At 37.7% G+C, this 20,222-nt stretch overlaps 1 protein-coding gene across 2 annotated transcripts in view; it reads right to left on the reverse strand.

The window, feature by feature from the left end:
* The window catches only part of CDH8 (cadherin 8), a 393,065-nt gene that overhangs the window by 120,628 nt on the left and 252,215 nt on the right, over window positions 1-20,222 (reverse strand). For both annotated transcript variants that reach the window (XM_062176392.1, XM_062176391.1), the window contains exon 7: window positions 18,343-18,479. In XM_062176392.1, the coding sequence (XP_062032376.1) occupies window positions 18,343-18,479 (137 nt within the window). The remainder of the gene's footprint in view (window positions 1-18,342; window positions 18,480-20,222) is intronic.

Consider the following 20,222-nt stretch of genomic DNA (forward strand, 5'->3'; position numbering starts at 1 on the left):
GACTATGATCTTGTCTAAATATGATCAGAGTCAGCGAACTCAAAAGGATTCCATAGCCTTGGCAACTCATGACAAGAGCCTAGGGTGATGCCATAAACAAGAGTGTCAATTTGTTAAGTCAACAACAGGAGTCACTGTGCACTTACTCCTCATATAGGATCTCTGTCCTTAATGTGCTGTACATTGTGATTTAATGCTATAACTAGTACTCAGACAGTAATTTTCACTTTGTGTTTCTGTGTGGGTGCAAACTGTTGAAATCTTTACTTAATATATACTAAACTGATCTTCTGTATATAAAGAGAATTGAAAATGAATCTTGATGTGAATGGAAGGGAAGAGGGAGCAGGAGATCAGAGGGTTGTGGGTGGGAGGGAAGTTATGGGGTGGGGGTGGGGAAGCCATTATAATCCATAAGCTGTACATTGGAAATTATATTCATTAAATAAAAGTTAAAAAAAAGGAAATGAATGTCTTCCTAAGGCCACAGCTCTTAAACAATTTGGTCTTGGGACCCTTTGCACATTTAAAAAGTATTGAAAAACTCAAAAAAGCATTTGTAATTGGGTTATATCTCTCAATATTTACCTACTGGAAACCAAAACTTTCCTCCCCCTGCCCCCCCCCAAAAAAAAAACCCAGAAGAATAAATAAACACACGTTCCATTAGTCACTGAGTAATGATTTCAACCCATGCCACATAGCCTCTGGAAAATTCCATCCTCAATTGCACCAGCATGAGATAGAATAAAAGCAAATAGTGTCCCCATACTATTATAAAAATAATTTAGCCTTGGGGCCAGAGCTGTGATATAGTAAACTAATAAGCCTCTGGCTGCTGCTCCAGCATCCCATATGGGCACCAGTTCATGTCCTGGCCACCTCTCTTCCAATCCAACTCACTGCTTATGGACTGGGAAGGCAGTGGAAGATGGCCCAAGTACTTGAGCCCCTGCACCCATGTGGGAAACCTGAAAGAAGCTCCTGGCTCCTGGCTTCGGATTGGCTCAGTTCCAGCCATTGCTGCCATGTGGGAAGTGAACCAGTAGATGGAACACCTTCCTCTCTGTCTCTTCCTCTCTCTGTCTGTAACTCTACCTCTCAAATAAATAAATAAATAAATAAAATCTTTAAAAAAATTAGTTTGGCCTTGCTGAATACCTAAAAGTGTCTCAGAGACTCTAAGGAGTCAATCATCCTACCTTTATTTGACTAGTCACTATGTTAAATGCATCACACAGTGGTATGGGGATACATCATTATTTACAAATGATAAAATTGAGGCTTAGAGGCCGGTGTTACAACAGCAGGTTAAGCCACCATCTGCAGTGCCAGGATCCCACATATGCAGGATTTGTGTCCCGGGTGCTCCACTTCTGATCCAGCTCCCTGCCAATGTGCCTGGCAAAGCAGTGGAAGTTGGCCCAAGTGCTTGGGCCTCTGCACCCATGTGGGGGGTCTGGAAGTAGCTCCTGGATCCTGGCTTCAGCCTGGCCCAGCCACAGTTGTTGCAGCTATTTGGACTGTGAACCAGATAATGGAAGATCTCTCTCTCTCTCTCTCTCTCTCTCTGACTCTCCCTCTCCATCTGTAACTCTGCCTTTCAAATAAATAAAATAAATTTTAAAAAGAAAATAAAACCTGAGGCTTACAAAGAATGAATACCCGGGGCCGGCGTTGTGACACAGATTAAGCCTCCACCTGCGATGCCAGCATCCCATATGAGCACAGGTTCCAGACCCAGATTTAGCTGCTCCACATCCAATCCAGCTCCCTGCTAATGCTCTTGGCAAGGCAGCGGATGTTGGTTCAAAGACTTGGGCCCCTGTACCCATATAGGAGACCCAAAAGAAGCTCCTGGCTCCTGGCTTCCACCTGGTCCAGCCCTGGCGGTGGGGGCCATCGGGTGAATGAATCAGCTGATGGAAGACCTCTCTCCCTGTTTCCCCTCTCTAATTCTGCCTTTCAAGTAAATTTTAAAAAATAAAAAGGAAAAGGGAAAAAAAAAGGAATGAATACTTTACCGAACACTATGTGACTTAGCAGATCTTGTAGTCAGTTCACAATTCTGTATCTTTCTATCCCTAAAACTGAGTTCTTCACTAACATGCATTTTTGCAGCTCCCACCGCGTACCAGCAGTGGTTTGGTGGAGAGAGCCCCGAATCCTGGGAAATGGGCTGCAGCCAGAAAAGTGGCCACTTCTCACCTGACACACGACGCAGGCTCATTGCTCACTGGGAACCTGCAGTATCTGCTTCTGAGTCATGGTTTCCTATGTCACAAAGCATTTGTAAGAAGTGGGGGGGGGGGGGGGGGGAACCATAAAGAAATAAAATAATAAATTTTACAAAAGAGAGAAAAAAAAAGAAAATAGGAAGAAAAACAAAAAATAAAAAGAGATGAAGGAAAACCTAATATCAGTCTCCTTTCACCTACTTACTGAAGTCCAAAGTTATAGTTAAATAGGCCCAAGAACTGAACCTGCATCTCTCAAATGGATTTGTCAGACACACTTCCTACCTTTTCAAACTATATATACATAGTGTAAATAAAATCATTACAAAATAAGTATAGTAAAAATAAAATCTACAGAGTACAAAAATGTAACATATCTGAGTGAAACTGGCATTTTGAGATTCAATTACTGTTTATAGCCCTTGTCTCCAATGTTGAGGAACAGTGTTTTTTTCTCCTTACTATTTCTTAAATTCTTTACATGGTGGAGGGTTAAGCTTTTGATGATAAAATAAACTGAAAGTGTGTCATTGCAAAATTAAATGAAAGAATAAGAAAAGAACTAAGGAGGTGGAAGCATGGACAGGAGGGAGGGTAAGGTGCGAACCACCACTCTACTCCCAAATCTGTATACATGAAATACATGACATTTTTTCATCTTATATAATTTAAAAATTTTTTAAATAAAATAAAAGTAAAAAAAAAAAAAACCCAGAGATCAAATTATTCATGTGAAAATGACAGTGAGCCAAACTGCATGGCAAAACTACACCGAATAAAATAAATATGCCATTAAATATGAGTTATTTATTTTTTATGATTTTTGCTCCCAATTAGACGATAAGAAATTTGATTCCTAGAAATTTTCTCTGATGTATTTTCTCTAACACAGGGCTTGGCAACCACTAGCATGCTTGAAATGTGTACAAATATGAATATTTTTCAAAGATGGTTTGCTCATCGATCACACGTAATAGCACCAAAGAGTAGAAAATGTTCAGGCTTTGCTATCAAACCTCAGGAATTCCAATCTCACTTTACTGGATCTGTGACCTTTCCATGTTCCCTGATTTCCCTGGGTCATATTTCACACATTTCTAGAACAGTGTTTAGGATATAACCATATCAACACCATTACAAAGACTGAATGAAAGAGGAGTTTGCACCCAGTGATTAGCTCTCTGTCTGGAACTAAGCAGCATTTGAAATGCTATTTTTTTCTCTCCTTTATTGTCACACCTAGATGTTGTGCAATTTTATCAGATTTAGATATAACCCACTAAAAAATCACAAGACAGTAAGTGTGATTATTTACTGCATTTTTGAATCCATGACACTTCCCCTGACACTACGTTATGACCCCTATTATACTCAAAGAACACTGAGCTCTCCAACTCTCCAGCCGTTTTGTAACTCAAGGCACATTGTGGGCATCCATTTAAACTAGGCCTTTCCTGTTCATCTACAGATTGACGATCCCTTGTCTGAAATGCTTGGGTTCAATAGTGTTTCAAGTTTCAAATGTTTTAGGATTTTGGAATATTTGCATATACATAATGAGATATCTTGGGGATGGGACTCAAGTCTAAATACAAAATTCATTTGCTTTGTATGCTTCTTCAACACATAGCCTGAAGGTAATTTTAAACAATATTTTTAATAATTTTGTGTGTGAATAAAAGTTTCATGATGCGGTGTCATGTCAGTGCTCAAACAGTTTCAGATTTTGGAGTGTTTAATAATTGTAATTTTCAGATTACAGACACTAAACCTATACCATGTATTCCAAAACATCGGGTCAAGAGATTTGTTGGAAATAAGTTACATAGAAAGGAGTCTGCCTTCTGAGTAAAACAAGCCAAGATCAACCAGGCCTTCCTTCTTTTTCCACAAAATCCCCCAGCCACCCTGCATGTGTCTGTATTGTTATCCCATCCGCCTATAGCAATCATGTTTTTCTTCCTCGCTTGTGCAGTGGGGCATCTAGCTTGACTGAAGGGCACTGAAGAAAGCATCACACCAAACTCCTTTCTTGTATTATCCTAGGTTCTTTCAATGTTTTCTGCCTGTTCCAGTTAGACTACTTCACTGTAGCCCAAATGTTGCCTCCTCCACTACAGAAGCTCCACATCCAGGTCAGGAACTGGGTTTTCAACCACCTGTGCCTCTCGTGCCAGTCAAGGTGTGCAGAAATGTGTTCAAGTCACCAATGTTTTGTGTTGCCATGCCACAACTATTCAATACACCTAATTTCTGGTTTACTTCAACTGACGTCAATCATTGTCAGATGGACTACCAGGGACCAAAGCAATCTTCCAGAGAACAAAGCTCAGATAAAGATATTTAATTCTGCACTTCTTGTTTTTACTAAGGTCTATTTCTATGCCAGAAGCCATTTGTAGAATATATAACTATCTCCTAAAATCCATGTCTAACGAATCAGTTCTAACAGATATCCAGATATTTTCATATTTATTTTAGGTATCAGTTAGCCTGAGAAGTCACCTGACGTATCATGTTCTGTCTTAGATGTGTTTTATATCTTTACTTAAATAAACAAATATAGGTTTCTAAGGTATTCTGTGGAATCCAGTCTTTCAAACTACTACACAAATATATTGGAATTGTGAAAAACAGTTTAACAGAAAATCAAATGCTGGGTCAGGATGTGTATTTTTATATCTGTAGATACTTAAAAATGAACCAGTAAATACATTTGTAAACTGTGCCTAACACATAATCTCATGGCAAGTCTGCTTTCCTCTAAAAAATAACAATTTTTTCAAGTAGAAAGTTTCTTTACAGTACATTTATATTTGTTTGCTTTTGCTAAACAAATAGTTAAATAAAGTTAGGGCAGAAAGATTCTAAAAAGTAAATGTCCCTTAAACATCATTTTCAGAACAATCTACTTGAAGGAGCTGCTTGATGAGGACATGCTATTACCATCATTAAGAGCAGTGCTTGTAGACTTGTTTACAGTTCAGGTTACACCATGTTGTACACACATACATATGTGTATATATTTTCTTTGTCAACAAAATTAGTTTTAGCTTCCTAAAACTAAAAGTGTAGTTTCACTTTAAAGGATAAAAACACAAACTAGACATATCAAAAAACTGTTTATATTCAAATAGGTAAGTGTTAATGGAACCTACATTAGAATCCTTATTTGCCTGAATGTAAGGTCTACGGTTTTTCTCTCTATCCATGTTATCTACAATTTTATTCTGCATCTCCCTTTGCCAGCCTATTGTTAAGTATTTGTTGTTATATTATGGTAACAGGAGTGTGGAACAGACTTCAGCATTATTCTAGGCTTATTTCAGTAGGTAGCTGCTCATTTAGACTTTAGCCTATTTTAAAACTTGGGAACCTGAGGCTCCTAAAAGCCAACTTTCTATGGAATGAAGTCCACAGATACAAATCTTACCTTCCTTACTCCCATCAGAACCCCCACCCCACTGCACATCATTCAGTTCCTTCAGTGAGTTGGAAGCCTACACATGATATTCCATTGTGATCCCAACTCTTTCATGAATAGCTGAAGGAAGGCTGTAAACTCTTAAACTCTGGAAATTATGGGTCAACCTAACTTGTGAATTGGAGTCATCTTGTGCGTTAATAGCAACTGGGCTATCAGAAGAGGATAGATGCTGCATGTTCAGACACTGGCCTGAACAGTCAGAGAAACCTGGGGTGGGTTCCAAACTCAGCTGTCTAAATGTGGTGAGGTGTAATTTTGGCCTATTTGCTTTATTAGAGGAACGAACTGATGGGACTGACTCATGGAGCTATGGTGAGAATTAAGCATGATAAAGGGCAGAAACGGTTAGAATACTGCCTAGAACATAATCAGCAGCAAGAGTTTTAATGGTACCTCGTCACCAGGACGTACACTCTCCAGCAGATCTTGCTTTTCTTTCCTCAGTAGTTTTAACCAGATGACCAGATGATGGCTTCTGTCCACTTAAACACCATCTCTGCTGTAGCTTTTGTTTTATTCTGGATTAAGGCTGCAGAGATGACAGCAATGCTTCTCAAACACAGTCCCTAGTACAACGGTACCATTCTCATATGGGAACTCGTTAAAGATACAAATTCTTACCCCAGCAGTTTATGCTTTAGCAAACCCCTCCAGCTGATTCCGATGCACCATGAAAGTTAAGAAACATCAGACTGTAGTCATGTTCTTCCCTTTTCTATATACCATTTCTTGATTTCACTACTCTATCTGTAACATATCCTTCTCCTAAACCTGAATGTTAATATTCTGGGCTCTGTGATTTATTTCAATGCATTTGTTGAACCCCTCCAATACTGAGTATAAAATAATTTCCTTGATCTGCTCTCCAAAGGCAATCATAATTGGCTTCACTTAACTTTTCGTCTATATTTACCGCCTGCCCCTGATTTTCTCATCTTTAGAAGATATTATAAGCTCCTCTATTCTTGATCAAGGAATTTTCTAATTGCAAAATGCATCCCTGAGAAAAGACGACTTCTTCATGATTCTGATAATAAAGAAAGATACCTCCCACAAAGGATCTTTCCAGAAGACACTGTCCTCATTCAATGCAGAAATCTCACTCTACTTCCATTACAAGCTATTTTTGTAAATGCTATGCTAGATTTTCAAATGCATGCCTCTACTCATTTGCACCACACTTGAAGTTCAAAAAGGAGTTCACTCCACAACTGATAAGCATGTAAGTTAATGCATGAGTTAATCAGCTTGACATTGCCATTCCAGAATATATACACATATCAAAAAACATCATGTTGTATTAGATACATGCAAGTTTTGTTGGTAAGTTTAACTGATTTTTAAAGGATCAAAGAGGAAGGAGTCATGTCTTCCTATTTTCCAAGAATTCAACCCTCAACACATAGTCTGTATATATGGAATACTTGCTGAAATGAGCTGAATCCTATCTGCTCTGGTTATGTGTTAATTTGCTCATGAAAGTTTGTATAAATTATTCTCTGATTTCTAGGAGACTGAGATAAAACAGTGCTTGCTTATCAAGGGCTCAACACCATACCAGGCTTGCTGCTCAGTGGGTGTTATTTTCAGTTTTCTTAATTTAAAAAATTCATTTATTATTTATTAGGAAGGCAAAGCAAGAAAGAGATAGAGAGGGAGTAGAGAGAAAGAAGAGGAGGGAGGGAGAGAGAGAAAGAGAAGAGAAATGAGTGAGCGCCCATCTGTTGTTTCACTGACCATATGCCCACAACAGCCATGGTTATGCAAGGATAAAACCAGAAGCCAAGAACTTAATCCAGGTCTCTTGTTTTGCTGGCAGGGACCCAAGTACTTTAACCATCACATATTATTTCCCAGGGTAAACATTTACAGGAACCTGGATTGAAACAGAGCCAGGGATCAATTCCAGGCACTCTGGAATAGGATATAGGTGTCCTAAACAGTGGCTTTATCTGCTCTTCTACAAAGTCCACCCTAGTCTCTTTTTTTCCCTAGCTGATTTTAACTCCTCAAGGATTGCAATGGCATCCATAAAGGGAGCAGACCTGACACATCATTGTTACTCCCCTTCAGTCCCATGGGAAGTGAGATGATCAATTTTGGATGTCAATTGGACAGGTTTAAGAAGTGAACAGAAACCTAGAAAAGCATTCTTGAAGTTGGGGAATGAAGAGATGAACATGTATGAATGGACTAGGTGGGCAAGATCTGCCCTAAATGTGGATGACCACTATCAATTGCCTGAGGAGCTGGAGAGAATAGTCTAGTTAGGATCCACTGGACAGCTGCCAGGCTTGCTGGCCTTTGGATCACAGGACTTCTATTTGTAACATCCTAAATGGAACTCAGGAAGTTGTCTGGAACTGAGCACTATACCTTCCGCTTCCCTAGTTCTGAGACCACCATACTGATCACCAAGTCACTAACAGGTATCCTAGGGTCTCCTGCCTGCAGATGAGCTGCCATGGGCCTTACCAGCTACCATAATCATGTGAGCTGACCCCCTAGTAAATCCTCTTTCATATAACTAGATACATATCCAATGACTCTGTCTTTCTATAGAACCCTGACTAACACAGGAGGTGATCCCCTGTCCTAAAGGTGTTCTGGGGGTCAGAAATTATCGGCAATATAAGTAAGGGCATGTAATAACTGATGCCCACCACCTCAAATGATATGGAAGTCCAGTTATCACAGTCTAAATTTCCACCACCTGGCTAAAGGACCCCTTGACCCAGCTCTGAAATGGCTGGTTGGTTGGGGTAGATAAAGATGAACAGGCACTTATTTTTAGCCCCTGTCTCTAAGCTTTGGATTAGGGATTCCTGTAATCAGAAAATGTGCTGCATTTTCATTCCTTTGGCTTTGCAGCTTTGTAACCTGCTTCTACTTGTTCAATAGAGATCAGATTAAATGATAAATGGGCTTGTTGGGTAATGAAGTGTGGGCAGGCATTATTCAGGATTTGCCTCAAGGCTCTCCAAAGGAAAGAGAAATAAAGATTCCTAGATCAGAAGCCTTCCTCCTTAGGGAAAGAGATGGGGGACCTGAGGCTCCTCTCTGCCAGCACCTTTCTCATGGTCTCTGACTCCCAAGATTGGTTAATATTCTAAAGGAATCTGTCTCTGGGAGCACAGTCAATGCCCCACAATTTTCATACAAGGGGAGCAGAGGCATTCCTGACCTTTGTGTCTCGGCTTCACTCAGGAAAACATGGCTTTAAAAAAATGCAGAAAGCCCTAGTGTATGTATGCCTGTCTGTCTGATATTTTTAATGAAGAGCTGAGTGGGGTGTATTAAAACAAAGATCCTTTTCACCAATCAATTAATAGTGTCTGTTTGGAATCAGAATTCATCAGGGTACTCCCTAGTGGTGTTAATGCCTTATTTCCTTTATTCATTCATTCATTTAGTAAATATTTATTGGAAGCCCCTAGCACTGGGCTGGGCCTCCAGGATAAAACAGTGATCAATAATAAAACACTTCATGAGAGCAGGGACCTTATCTACTTAATCCCTTAAAAATGTAGTTTCAAAACCAAACCAAATACTTGTATATTATTATTATTATCCTTGATCAGTCACTTGAAGGAAAAGAACACTTCAATAACTAAGTGAGAACTTATAATAAGGGAATATGCTCTAGCCATAGGTATCAGGAAAGAATAATAATAGCTAACACTTACATTAGCACTTGTGTACTTGAAGTTATTTTAAGCATTCTAAATGCATTAGTAGATTTAATATGAGTTAATGGGGCCTGATAGTGGCTTAAGCCACCACCTGCAGTGCCAGCATCCCATATGGGCACTGCTTCAAAACCGAGCTGCTCTACTTCTGAACCAGCTCCCTGATAATGCACTTGGGAAAGCAGCAGAGATGACCCAAGTGCTTCAGTCTCTGACCCACGTGGGAGACCTGGAAGATGTTTCTGGCTCCTGGTTTCAGCCTGGCACAGCCCTGTCCCTGGTAGCCATTTGGGGAGTGAACCAGTGGATGGGTGATCTCTCTTGCTCTCTGTACCTCCCTCTCTTTCTGCAACACTGCCTTTCAAATAAATAAAAATAACTCTTTAAAAATGAGTTAATGCAAGTTGCTAGGTAAGCTGAGAGTCATATGAATTCATAGTTTCCTAATTGATAGATGTTAGAAATACAATGCCTACTCCTTATTCTCAAGTAAATAAGGTGTTGTTGCAAAGGCTTATGAGTATGCATTCACTATCCTGAGAAGATTCTAGGAGAAAGGCAAGAAAATATTTGTAAGTGAAAGATCAATATCTCTAATTGGTCCCCCATACTGGGATTTGGCATCCAAGTCCAAAGTAAAATACTAACAGAATGTCCATATCATTTCCAACTCTCCCATCAAAAGGTGACATTTATTTCTTTTACCTTTGATTTTATTCTTGGTAATGTAACCAGTTTTTGTCAAGGGAACATTAGCAAAATTGATAAAAATAGAAACTTGGAAAGTGCTTGCTTGCTGGGGCCCAGTTTTTGTTTTCTTATAACCTTGAAGACACCACTGATGAAGCGAAGCTACCCTACTGCAGGATGAGAGACCATGCAGAGCAAACTGTGCCAGCTAAGGTGCTCCAGATTAGCCAAGCCATTTGTACATTTTATTCAGGCTAATATGCAGATCCTTTAGTTCCATACAAACCATCAGCCAACCAAAAGACTGGCAAAACCAGTTTAAACTGCTTCTACCTTGCAGAACCAGGAGAAACACATGCGTTATTTTAAACCACTAAGTATTTCCTTGGTTTACCATGCAACAGAAGTGAACCAATACATATCAGATTACCCAATGACTATTTTGAGTCCTTTTCTCTGTAAGCCCAAGCAGTTAGATAACCAGGAATGATAAATACAATGTATAGATATAGTAACTACAAGATAGGAGCATGAAGCAGGCACTAGGCTTGGTCTGGAAGAGGAGAGAGAGGAAGACAGAAGAAGAGACAAGAGGGAGATGAGATAGAAAAGAGAAAGAATATTATCGAATCTTTACTGTATGCCTGGCTCTATTTTATGCACTTTACCTACGGTATCTCACTTGAGTCTCATTACAAACTTCACATATTGCACCTGATGTTTCAAGAGATCATTTAACTTTCAAGTTGCACAAGAAGCATATGTGGGATCCAATATTTTGGCTGGGACAATTTGTCTTTGGAGTTTATGTCCTTAACTAATAATAACCTCCACTGCTTACTGAGTCAATGGTTATAGTGATGTCTATGACCATGGTGTTTGGTGAGATGAAAACTTTTAAAGTTTGCCAACTTAGCCAGCATGCTTAAGATTGACAGAGGAAAGAAGACCCTCCTATCAGATACATATCAGTAGGGAAATTGATGCCCCTCAAATAATATGAATGTGATACTCCTTGAACAAACTCATAATTTGGTAGGTGCTCAGAATGAAATTGGCTGGTTTTGCTTTGTCACTTTTTCTTAAAAACATTTATTTGTTATTTGAAAGGCAGAGTTACAGAGAAGAGAAAGAGATGGGTGGGGGAGAGGGGAAGAGGGAAGGAGAGAGAGAGAAAGAGAGAGAGAGAGAGAAGTGGGGAGCTGACTGATTTTCTATCCACTGGATCACTCCTCCAAATGGCAGCAATGGCCAGGGCTGGGCCAAGCTGAAACCAGGAGCCAGGAGCTTCTTCTGAGTCTCCCACATGGGTGGCAGGGGCCCAGGTGTGTGGGCCATGTGTCTCTGCTTTTCTAGGAATCCAGTAGAGAGCTGGATCAGAAGTGGAGCAGCCAGGACAAAAACTGGTGCCCATATTGATGCCAACATCGTGGGTGGTGGCTTAACACTGTACACCACAATTCCAGCCCCTGCTTTGTCATTTCTGACACAATTTCACTAATAGTAATAAGAAATAATAGTAATGAGAAAATAAATTGTAACTACAGTTAAACTAATTATTAACATTTAAATTATTACCCAAAGTTTCACAAGCAAAATGGCAGCACTAAATATATATTTTCTTTATCACACACACCTCTCAAGTGTAGCGAATCATTTCAAATCATACAGATGGAAATAAAGAGAAAAAGAGGTGTTAAGTAACTGACCAATAGAGTGAGTGTACATAAGTGAAAAAACTGAGTTCATCTTAGCAAACTGAGTTAGACGCCTGATTCCTCAGCCCCCCACCTTATCTCTTTTGATTTCCACACTAATAGCTGCACTTTCTCTCCAGGTCTTTATGATCTCTCCATCCCAAAAGAGGAACCAAAGTGTAAGGATAAATTAGCACAATATCATTCTTTTTTTATCTATGATCTGTTCAAATATCTAGCCTCTTCTATACTTTATCTGGTATTCCAACCCTGGAGATGATTACTTGCCAATTACTTGTCAGTGGCCAATTTGTTGCAACTTGAAAAAAAATCTGGGTTTAGTGTTTGCTGCTTACCTACTCTCTGATCTTCATATACAATTGCCTACAGTAATAATTGGTATGGAGACTTTGGGAAATGTGATTTATAAAGACAAACCAAAGCATTGCAAGGATAGGGGCCTCTTACCTATTCTCCTTTTGTAGATTAAGACTAAGGGGCTATTAATCACATTGACATCCAAAAAGAGTGCCTGGTTGAAATCTATATCTCTATTCTCAATCTGTGTGATCTTTCTAAAGTAGACCAGAAGAGAAGCAGGGAAAAGATGAATCAGATAAAGAGGTTGTGGGAGAAGATAAGTAGGACAGTTTCAGAACAAAAGGAAAACAAGGAGAAATTTCCCAGTCAATACACAGTTGTTCATAAAGCGTGCACTAGCAACAGTGGCAGGAGATTCATAAGATCAAACGATATGCACTACTCACAAGATTATATTCCTCGTGGACCTCATTAGTTACCTCCTTGAGCTTGGAATAACGACTCTAATTCTTCCATATAGGAATTATGGTGTGGATGATGAACCCTTCCCTGAGAACCTGCAGCTTCCTCTTCACTTTCCCATACTTTACTTCTCAGTTTTCTTCATACTATCCCTCTTGGCTAAGAACATTGATCTCCACTTTACAGCACCTGTATGGTTATCTGAGGTGGGAGTCTTGATAGCAACTCAGTAAAGGACTACATTCCCAGACAGTCATGTTAGTCCTACTTCTACGACTTCTCTGATACCTGGGAGCCCTTTAAACACTCCTCCAAACTTGAATTTCACTGCACATTTTGGACTTAAATTACCTTTTCCCTTTTACAAGAATTGTCTAACCAGACATTTTCTTCTCTCCATTTATGTCACAAGGGAATTTCCCTAATCTTAATGAAGCTGTAGTCCTGATCATGTCAGAGAAAAACAGTGATGTGTTCTGGGCAGGATCTTGATAAAGTATCTGAAATCTTTAGCTCAAGCAGGCTATGGAAGCATGTGCCTGCTACATTTTTAAGACCATTGCTTAGCTGTTGGCCAATCTCTACCACACACGAATCAAGGGCAAGAGGAAAGTCAGGGAACAAATATTGAAAGCCCAGTGTAAGGGCTGGATTAACAGGAGTATAAACAATTTATCCATCAGTTTCTAAAGATTATGAATGGATTCCATGCTATGAGGCATAATTTTACTACATTTAATTCAATTTTTACTACACCTAGGATTTTTAAGTAATTTTTGTTTCCATTTCATGGATGAGAAAACAGAGTAAAGAAGGGGAAATAATATACCCGGGCTTATATGGCTAAGATACAGCTAAAACTCCAATTGCACCCAACTCCAGAATCCAAGGTTCCTCTAAATAATGAGCTGACTATAAAGGTATATATTTTTTTCTAAGTGGCCTACGATGGACAAAGCAATTATTCTGGCAACTGGGCCCCATGCCAGGAAGAAACATTCCTTAAGTGCTAACAAACTACTGTTTTCCCTGGGAGATTTAACCATCATTAGTGAAAAGCTTCATTTGCAATATTGTGTGCAGCCCACTGTAGAGGGCCAGAGCAATGCATTATCACTGACTCAAAGAGATTAATTTAATGGGCAATTATGTGCTTCCTGCCTTGAAATACTTTCAGGTAACCAATAGTTGTATGTTCTCTATAAATGACAATTGCCTGCTCTCAGGTACAGAGCCTCAACGATTTTTGCCACTTTTCACTGCGTATCATCAAGTCCTCTGTGAAGGACACTCTAAAAATTGGCATTCAATATCTCTGGAATACCTTTGCAGGGACTCACTTCTAAGCAAACTGACTCCCTTAATATCCTCAGTTATCTTTACCTCTCCTATGGCACTGCTGGTTGCTCATGTTCTCTCATGTGGCAAACCTGAGCCCTAAATTTAGTGAAATCTCAAATAAGTAGTGCCGGAAAAAATTTTTAAAAATCATCATCAAACAAAAAACCAAAAACATATTCTCTCTGTCTTCCTTTGCAGTTCCGTCAATTTTAATTACATGTAATTTTTTTTTTTTTTTTAGTTGAGGGGAGGAGAATTTGTGAAAACTGGATTCCTGATTCCTAAACTCTAGATTCTGGTTGGGTAGGTCTTGGATGAAATCCAGGGCAATTTTTGTTTATTTGATTGAAACAATTATCTAGGTGATTCTAGTCTGCATTAAAAACCACAGTCTCCTAAAATATACTTTGTTGTGTTCTATATTATCTGTTGATAAGCTTCCCAACCACTGAAATGGGAACTTAATCTCAACTTGAAAATTTCAAAGCTCTGTGTTGTCCACTAGGCAATATTCCTATCTCAGTTATAAATGCTTGACAAGGAGGGCTAGATCTAATCATACCTACTTGTCTTTCCTCCATCACAGCCTTGTCGCTGCTACCCTAGACTTCTGTTTTGTACAGGAAAATTATTTCATTCACTTCCTCAGGAAATGATGTGGCAGTGTCAGATGCTCATAGGAGAAGGAGGAGGAGGAGGAGGAACAAAGAAAATCTAAGGGAGGCTTCTGTGGATGGCATTTAGAAGCATGTATCCTGCAGTTAATCAGCCAGTTCCAATCTTACACCTCTACCCCTGCAAAACTGTTCTCCATAAAAACCTCGGGAATGTTCCTTAACCTGTGGCCGAGCTTTCTTATCTGAACAATGTATATAATATAGTATCAATTTTCAAAGTATGTTTTGAGAATTAAATATATTGTAGGTCTTACACTATGTTTTGACAGTGTTTAATTTATGAAGTGAATTCACCTAAAATCTTCTCCATCATGCCAAAAAGTAGTCAGGCACTGCAGTTTCAGGAGAGGATAGGGTTGCAATTAGCAGGGAGATGTTATATAAGCCTAATGTCTCATTAGCACATGGGTGTCTGTTTTACTGCCAGCATACATGGTGGGATGGCAGCCTGGATCCTTACCATTGGAATGCTTGGGTAATGCACACACAGTGCGTGAAGTATCTCAGCCTTGGTTAAGTGAATCTTACACAAGAGGATAAAGAACATTTTCATTCTCATTAAAAGATAACAGATGGACTTCTGTAAAATCCACTTTTTGGCTTAATTTCATTTGTTTAAATCTTTTGTCTGGTGAGATGGCATTCTGAGAATAATTTTAATTTGTTCTCCCTGGAATGAATATTTCTTTATCATTATTAGCACCTCCCCCTGTGGGGTTCTGTTATTCAGGGTAGTTTTAAATATTCATCTCGGACAAATAAAACAAATCTCTCTTTATTATTTTTTTCCCCAAGACATGGTCTGTGGCTTTGGAAGATAAACGTTACGTGATGGGCTAAGTAAACAAAACAAGTTTCTCCGCTAAATTCATAATGATTCTGATTTTTTTCTAGGTTCTCCATGATCTTATAGCAATAAGATACTTCTTGCAGGATTTAGAACAAAGATTGTTTAATTGTACATTTATAGTTTCCAGCTGTATGTCATCCCCAGCTCTCATATACAAATAAAATTTAAAGTTCTCTTTTGCATCCTCATTCTTGTAAGTTCTAGAAAAGTTATATGAAATTTTAAAAATCAGTAAACATCTAAATTTACAGTCTAACATTTCCTAAGAATTTGAATCTGAATTAAGCTTGTTTCTTGGTCAACATATGCTTATGTAGTTTGTGTGCTTTTCAATCTCTGAGCTAACAAACAAAGCAAAAGGTCAGAAAACCCCCACCAATTTTAAGAGAATAACGTATGTTATAAGGTTCACAGGCAAACTGAAGGGCATCGTGGGGGCAGAGATACACTGTATTCATACTGAACCAACCTTTAGAACACACTGGAGTTATTTCAATGAAAAATGAAGAAAATGTTATTTGTTCTACTCACATTTTTAACAATTTGGTTATATTTTATTTGTAACAATAATTTTAATGGCAACATGTTAAGTGAAATAGTTTGCTGATACACAGAGGTAATTTTTTTTTATTTATTTATTTATTAGGAAACAATACTTTAATAGAACCATAGATTCTTTGAAGGAAGCCCATCACTGCATTTTTGTTCATTCGGACTGTATGGAATTGTTGGAATTCTCAGCCCTCATCACCTTCCTTACCTCTCCGTCATTCGTTTTGGATATCTCAGCAGATTAAACTTCTTCATTTTCATACACAGGTGCTTCCAGGTGCTACTGGAAGGAAAACTCCAAGAAGGCAGTTTGTCTGCCTATTTTACTCCCTGCTATCCTTCCCAGCCACCAAATGAGTACTTGGCAAATACCAAACATGCGATAAATAATTGCTGAACAACGGAGCAAATGGATGTCTTCCCTGACTGGGTCTGGTACCCTTGCCACCCAGGAGTTAAAGAGCTCATTGCCCTAGAACATCTGCTTTTGGATCTGTCTTCCCTATTTGCCTGTGATTCGTTGCAAATGAGTCTTTTGTTTCTGGATTTCCCTGAAACGTTTGTTAAGCACCTGTTCTGTGTATTCATTTATTTTTGCTTCTTAGAATTGAGTACATGATTGCTTCTAATTAGGATAACTTTGATGAATATGTAAGTAAAGGCATCTACCACATAAAAAAGTAACATGAATTAAGGTTAACTCAACTACCTTGTATTCAATATGTAAGAAAAAATTTTTGAAGGTATTTCTGCCTACAAATATAGTTTTTCTCAGAGGCTTAAAGTGATACTGGGGCTTCAATATTTTAAATTACACAAAGTTCATGTTTGTAACCTTCTAAACTGAGTGAACTCTCTTAATAAAACAGTATTACCAAATAGTGTTTTCTACTTTATGTTATAAGAAGAAACTACTGTCAGAGTAACACATTAGGGAAGAGAATTGTTCTGTGAAGGCAGGAAAAGCAGCAAAACTTCCATGATTTTGTCTCCATCCAGAACCAAAGCTTGATAGTTTTGAAATCACACATCAACTTGAATATATGATGTTTTCCTGTATTCAGGGTTTCTTTAAGACACAGACACTTCCCACTCTTGAATTTCACTCTTTCCACAGAATTTCATTTTATAAGACTCCATGTGTTCGATTTTCCCCATATCACAGAACAAGAAAATAACAGAATCAAGTATTGACTCAAATTAGCTGTGTATCTCAGACATGTGTCTCCTGGTGTCAGATTGGCTTCCAGAGACCAAAGAGTGAATTTGGAGGCATACATCCTAGAAGCATCATCTGCAGCCTCCATATGGTGTGGATATCCATGATTCCTAATTGACTGTTATCTCCTTGTCCTTCTTCTCTTTACCCAAATTCCTTAAAGAATTTATTATTTCCCTTGAATTTGTGTAAAGCTTTTAAAGGTCTCATCAAGTTCTTTATGAAAGAAGTTTCCAGCTAATAAGCAAAATGTATTTTGCTTAAAAACAAAATGAATTTGTTCCTCTTTTGCATGGGTTTAAAGAACAGAAATATGGACTGGTGGAGTGCAAGCTCGCCAAGACAGTGCAGAACTAAATTTCATCATACAGCTATTGTTTAGAGACTCAACAGTATCATTAAATGCGAAGAAGCCATGCTCATTAAAAGTGAACAGAAAGACTAATATATGTTATTTTACTAACCCCAGAACTTACTACCTTATCATTAAAAGCTTAAAATGTCACATGCAATCATGAAAAAATTATATCAAATTAATTTTGAAGATAGTTTAGCCTATCATTACTATATAAAATACATTAAACTCTAAAAAAATCTCTATCTATAAGCTCACCTCCACAATATAATATAAATTGATATTATGAAGTTCCCTTCTATGTTTTCCACATGCTATGTGTATGTGTATTTGTATAATCTAAATACGTGAGTATTCTTTTCTATACTGCATATTTCTATTAACGTTTACCTATTAACATTTACTTACTTAAATTACAGTGTATAGTTCTTGAATATTTTCAACCTATCCTTTTATTACAAATATTTTATCATATTTTGAAATGTAAATCATTGTGATGGCTAAATAAGAGGTATAAAATATATAAGATATAAAACATTTGGATGTAAGAATGTTTTTTCCACATATATCTTACAACATTTTGGTAGTTTACCACAAGGTAAATTACTGTGTGCTGAGATTATACATTCAAGGGCTCCTTGGGAACAATAGGATAAGTTCCATTGCTAAAATATAGAATGGAAAGAAGGACCACTTGTCAAGTGATCAGGAAGCACAAATTTAACTCAGCCACATGAGAATAAATGAACAAATCCAAGCACTTACTAATTTCAGTAGCAATGATTGTTATGTTGTGCCAAACACTTAATTCTCTGTCCAGTGGTGTTGCCAGCGTTATCTTCCCATCATCTGCATTAATGTTGAACTGTCTCTCCAGGTCAGTGTGCCGGTCGATGGAAAACCTACAAAACAGACATATCTGTAATCTACTTCAGTGTTTATATGATCCATGCATTCCACAGCAGACCTTTAGTAATCCTCAGAGAGCCATAGTTGTAAAGTCAAATGTTTTGGGAAACTCAGTGGTATCATAATTTGTAAAACAAAATGACTGAATGAGACACAAGAAACTCAACAATTATTGTCCAAGGAGCAATTAGCTACCTATGCAACATGGAGGTCATAAACTACCATCAGTTTCAATAGGTAGCATCTTCAAAAACGGATGCTGATGAAGAGTTAATTGGACAATCCATCACATTTATTAGACAGCTTATGATAATTAGAACTTGCCACAAAATATCATATAAAACAATGAACTAAAGCCCAAAGCAGTATGGTGCTAGGCAATAAGCAGCTCATGACAATTTAAGGGAAATATATGTTTTGTTAAACTTTCATTTGACTGAATTACATGTAGAGGTTTCATTTTGATTTTGGTAGTGGTTGTTTAGTTTTCATTTTAAGCAAAGTATGCATATTTAAGTTTGCTGTTCATCTCGAGTCATAGAAAGCAGATCACTGTTGATTCTGTATGAAATTTTTTAAAGTTAGAGTTGATATTTTAGCATATTTGCAACACTAAATTAAAAATTTCATGTGTACATGTTAGTAGTACCTCTGCTGAAAAAACTTTCAGAAAAGACTGTAAGCAAGATGTTCAGTGTCTAGAGCAACTACTTCTCAGGAACACTAAGTATCAAGGTAACACATAAATTATCTATGCACAAGGTTTATTAATACGTTTTATACATAAATATTTGCTTTGGTTATGGAACATTGTATCCAATTAAAATTTATGTCATACAGAATACCAACATACTTAGAAACATTTGCCCTTAAGTGAATATTGAAAAGAATTAAAACACAATAGAATGGAAACTCAAAGAAGGACGTGTACAATCCCATTCCAGGAAAAACTTCTGTAGAAATCTCATATTGGAGGCAAGCTCCTCCAAAATACACAGGAAATCTCTCTATTCAATGATTCTCATTAACCCCCAAATATGAAATATGGTCCATGGTCAGTTGGTACAGAATATTTCCTTTTTTATACATTTTCTTCATGAGAATTTACTGTGGAATCCAAAAAAAAAAAAAAAAAAAAAAAAAAAAGGACAATACTACTACAAGGAAATGAAAAAAAAATTTTCTATAATCTTCCTTGGTTTTTTAACATTTTAGTACATTTCATTGCAAACTTTTTATATGTTTGTATGTGAATATGTATCTTTTCATAGATATTCTTATATACCTACATTTAGTCACTAGCCAGGTAAGTCACATAAGCAGGTAAAAAATAGAGAGAGAACTAAATAATCACTTTCTTCATTCCATTCATAAATAAAATTTGCATGCATTTACAGGTCCTCTAGATTTTTTTATCTCACAGCTGATAATTCACAAATTCTCTCATCAACCAATTGCCCTGAGGCTACAGGAAACTAAGCACTTGAATCCCAAACCAAAAACACACTGCATGGCTATCTTGTTGTCCAGCAGTTGTCTTGAACTTCTAACCTAGACAAGGTAGTGGGAACAACTACAGGGTATTTGGAGTTTGGCAATTAGAAAGAAAACCCTTATTTAAATATGTCACACATATCGCAAATTTGAAGCAAATGGTATCTGTTAAGTATTGCTGTTTCTGAGATGGTTACTGCATTTACTAAGCTTTAATTTTTTTTGCTGATAAATATGAAATA

Source organism: Lepus europaeus, chromosome 19 (genome assembly GCF_033115175.1).
Source record: "Lepus europaeus isolate LE1 chromosome 19, mLepTim1.pri, whole genome shotgun sequence".
NCBI classification, from domain to species: Eukaryota; Metazoa; Chordata; class Mammalia; order Lagomorpha; family Leporidae; genus Lepus; species Lepus europaeus.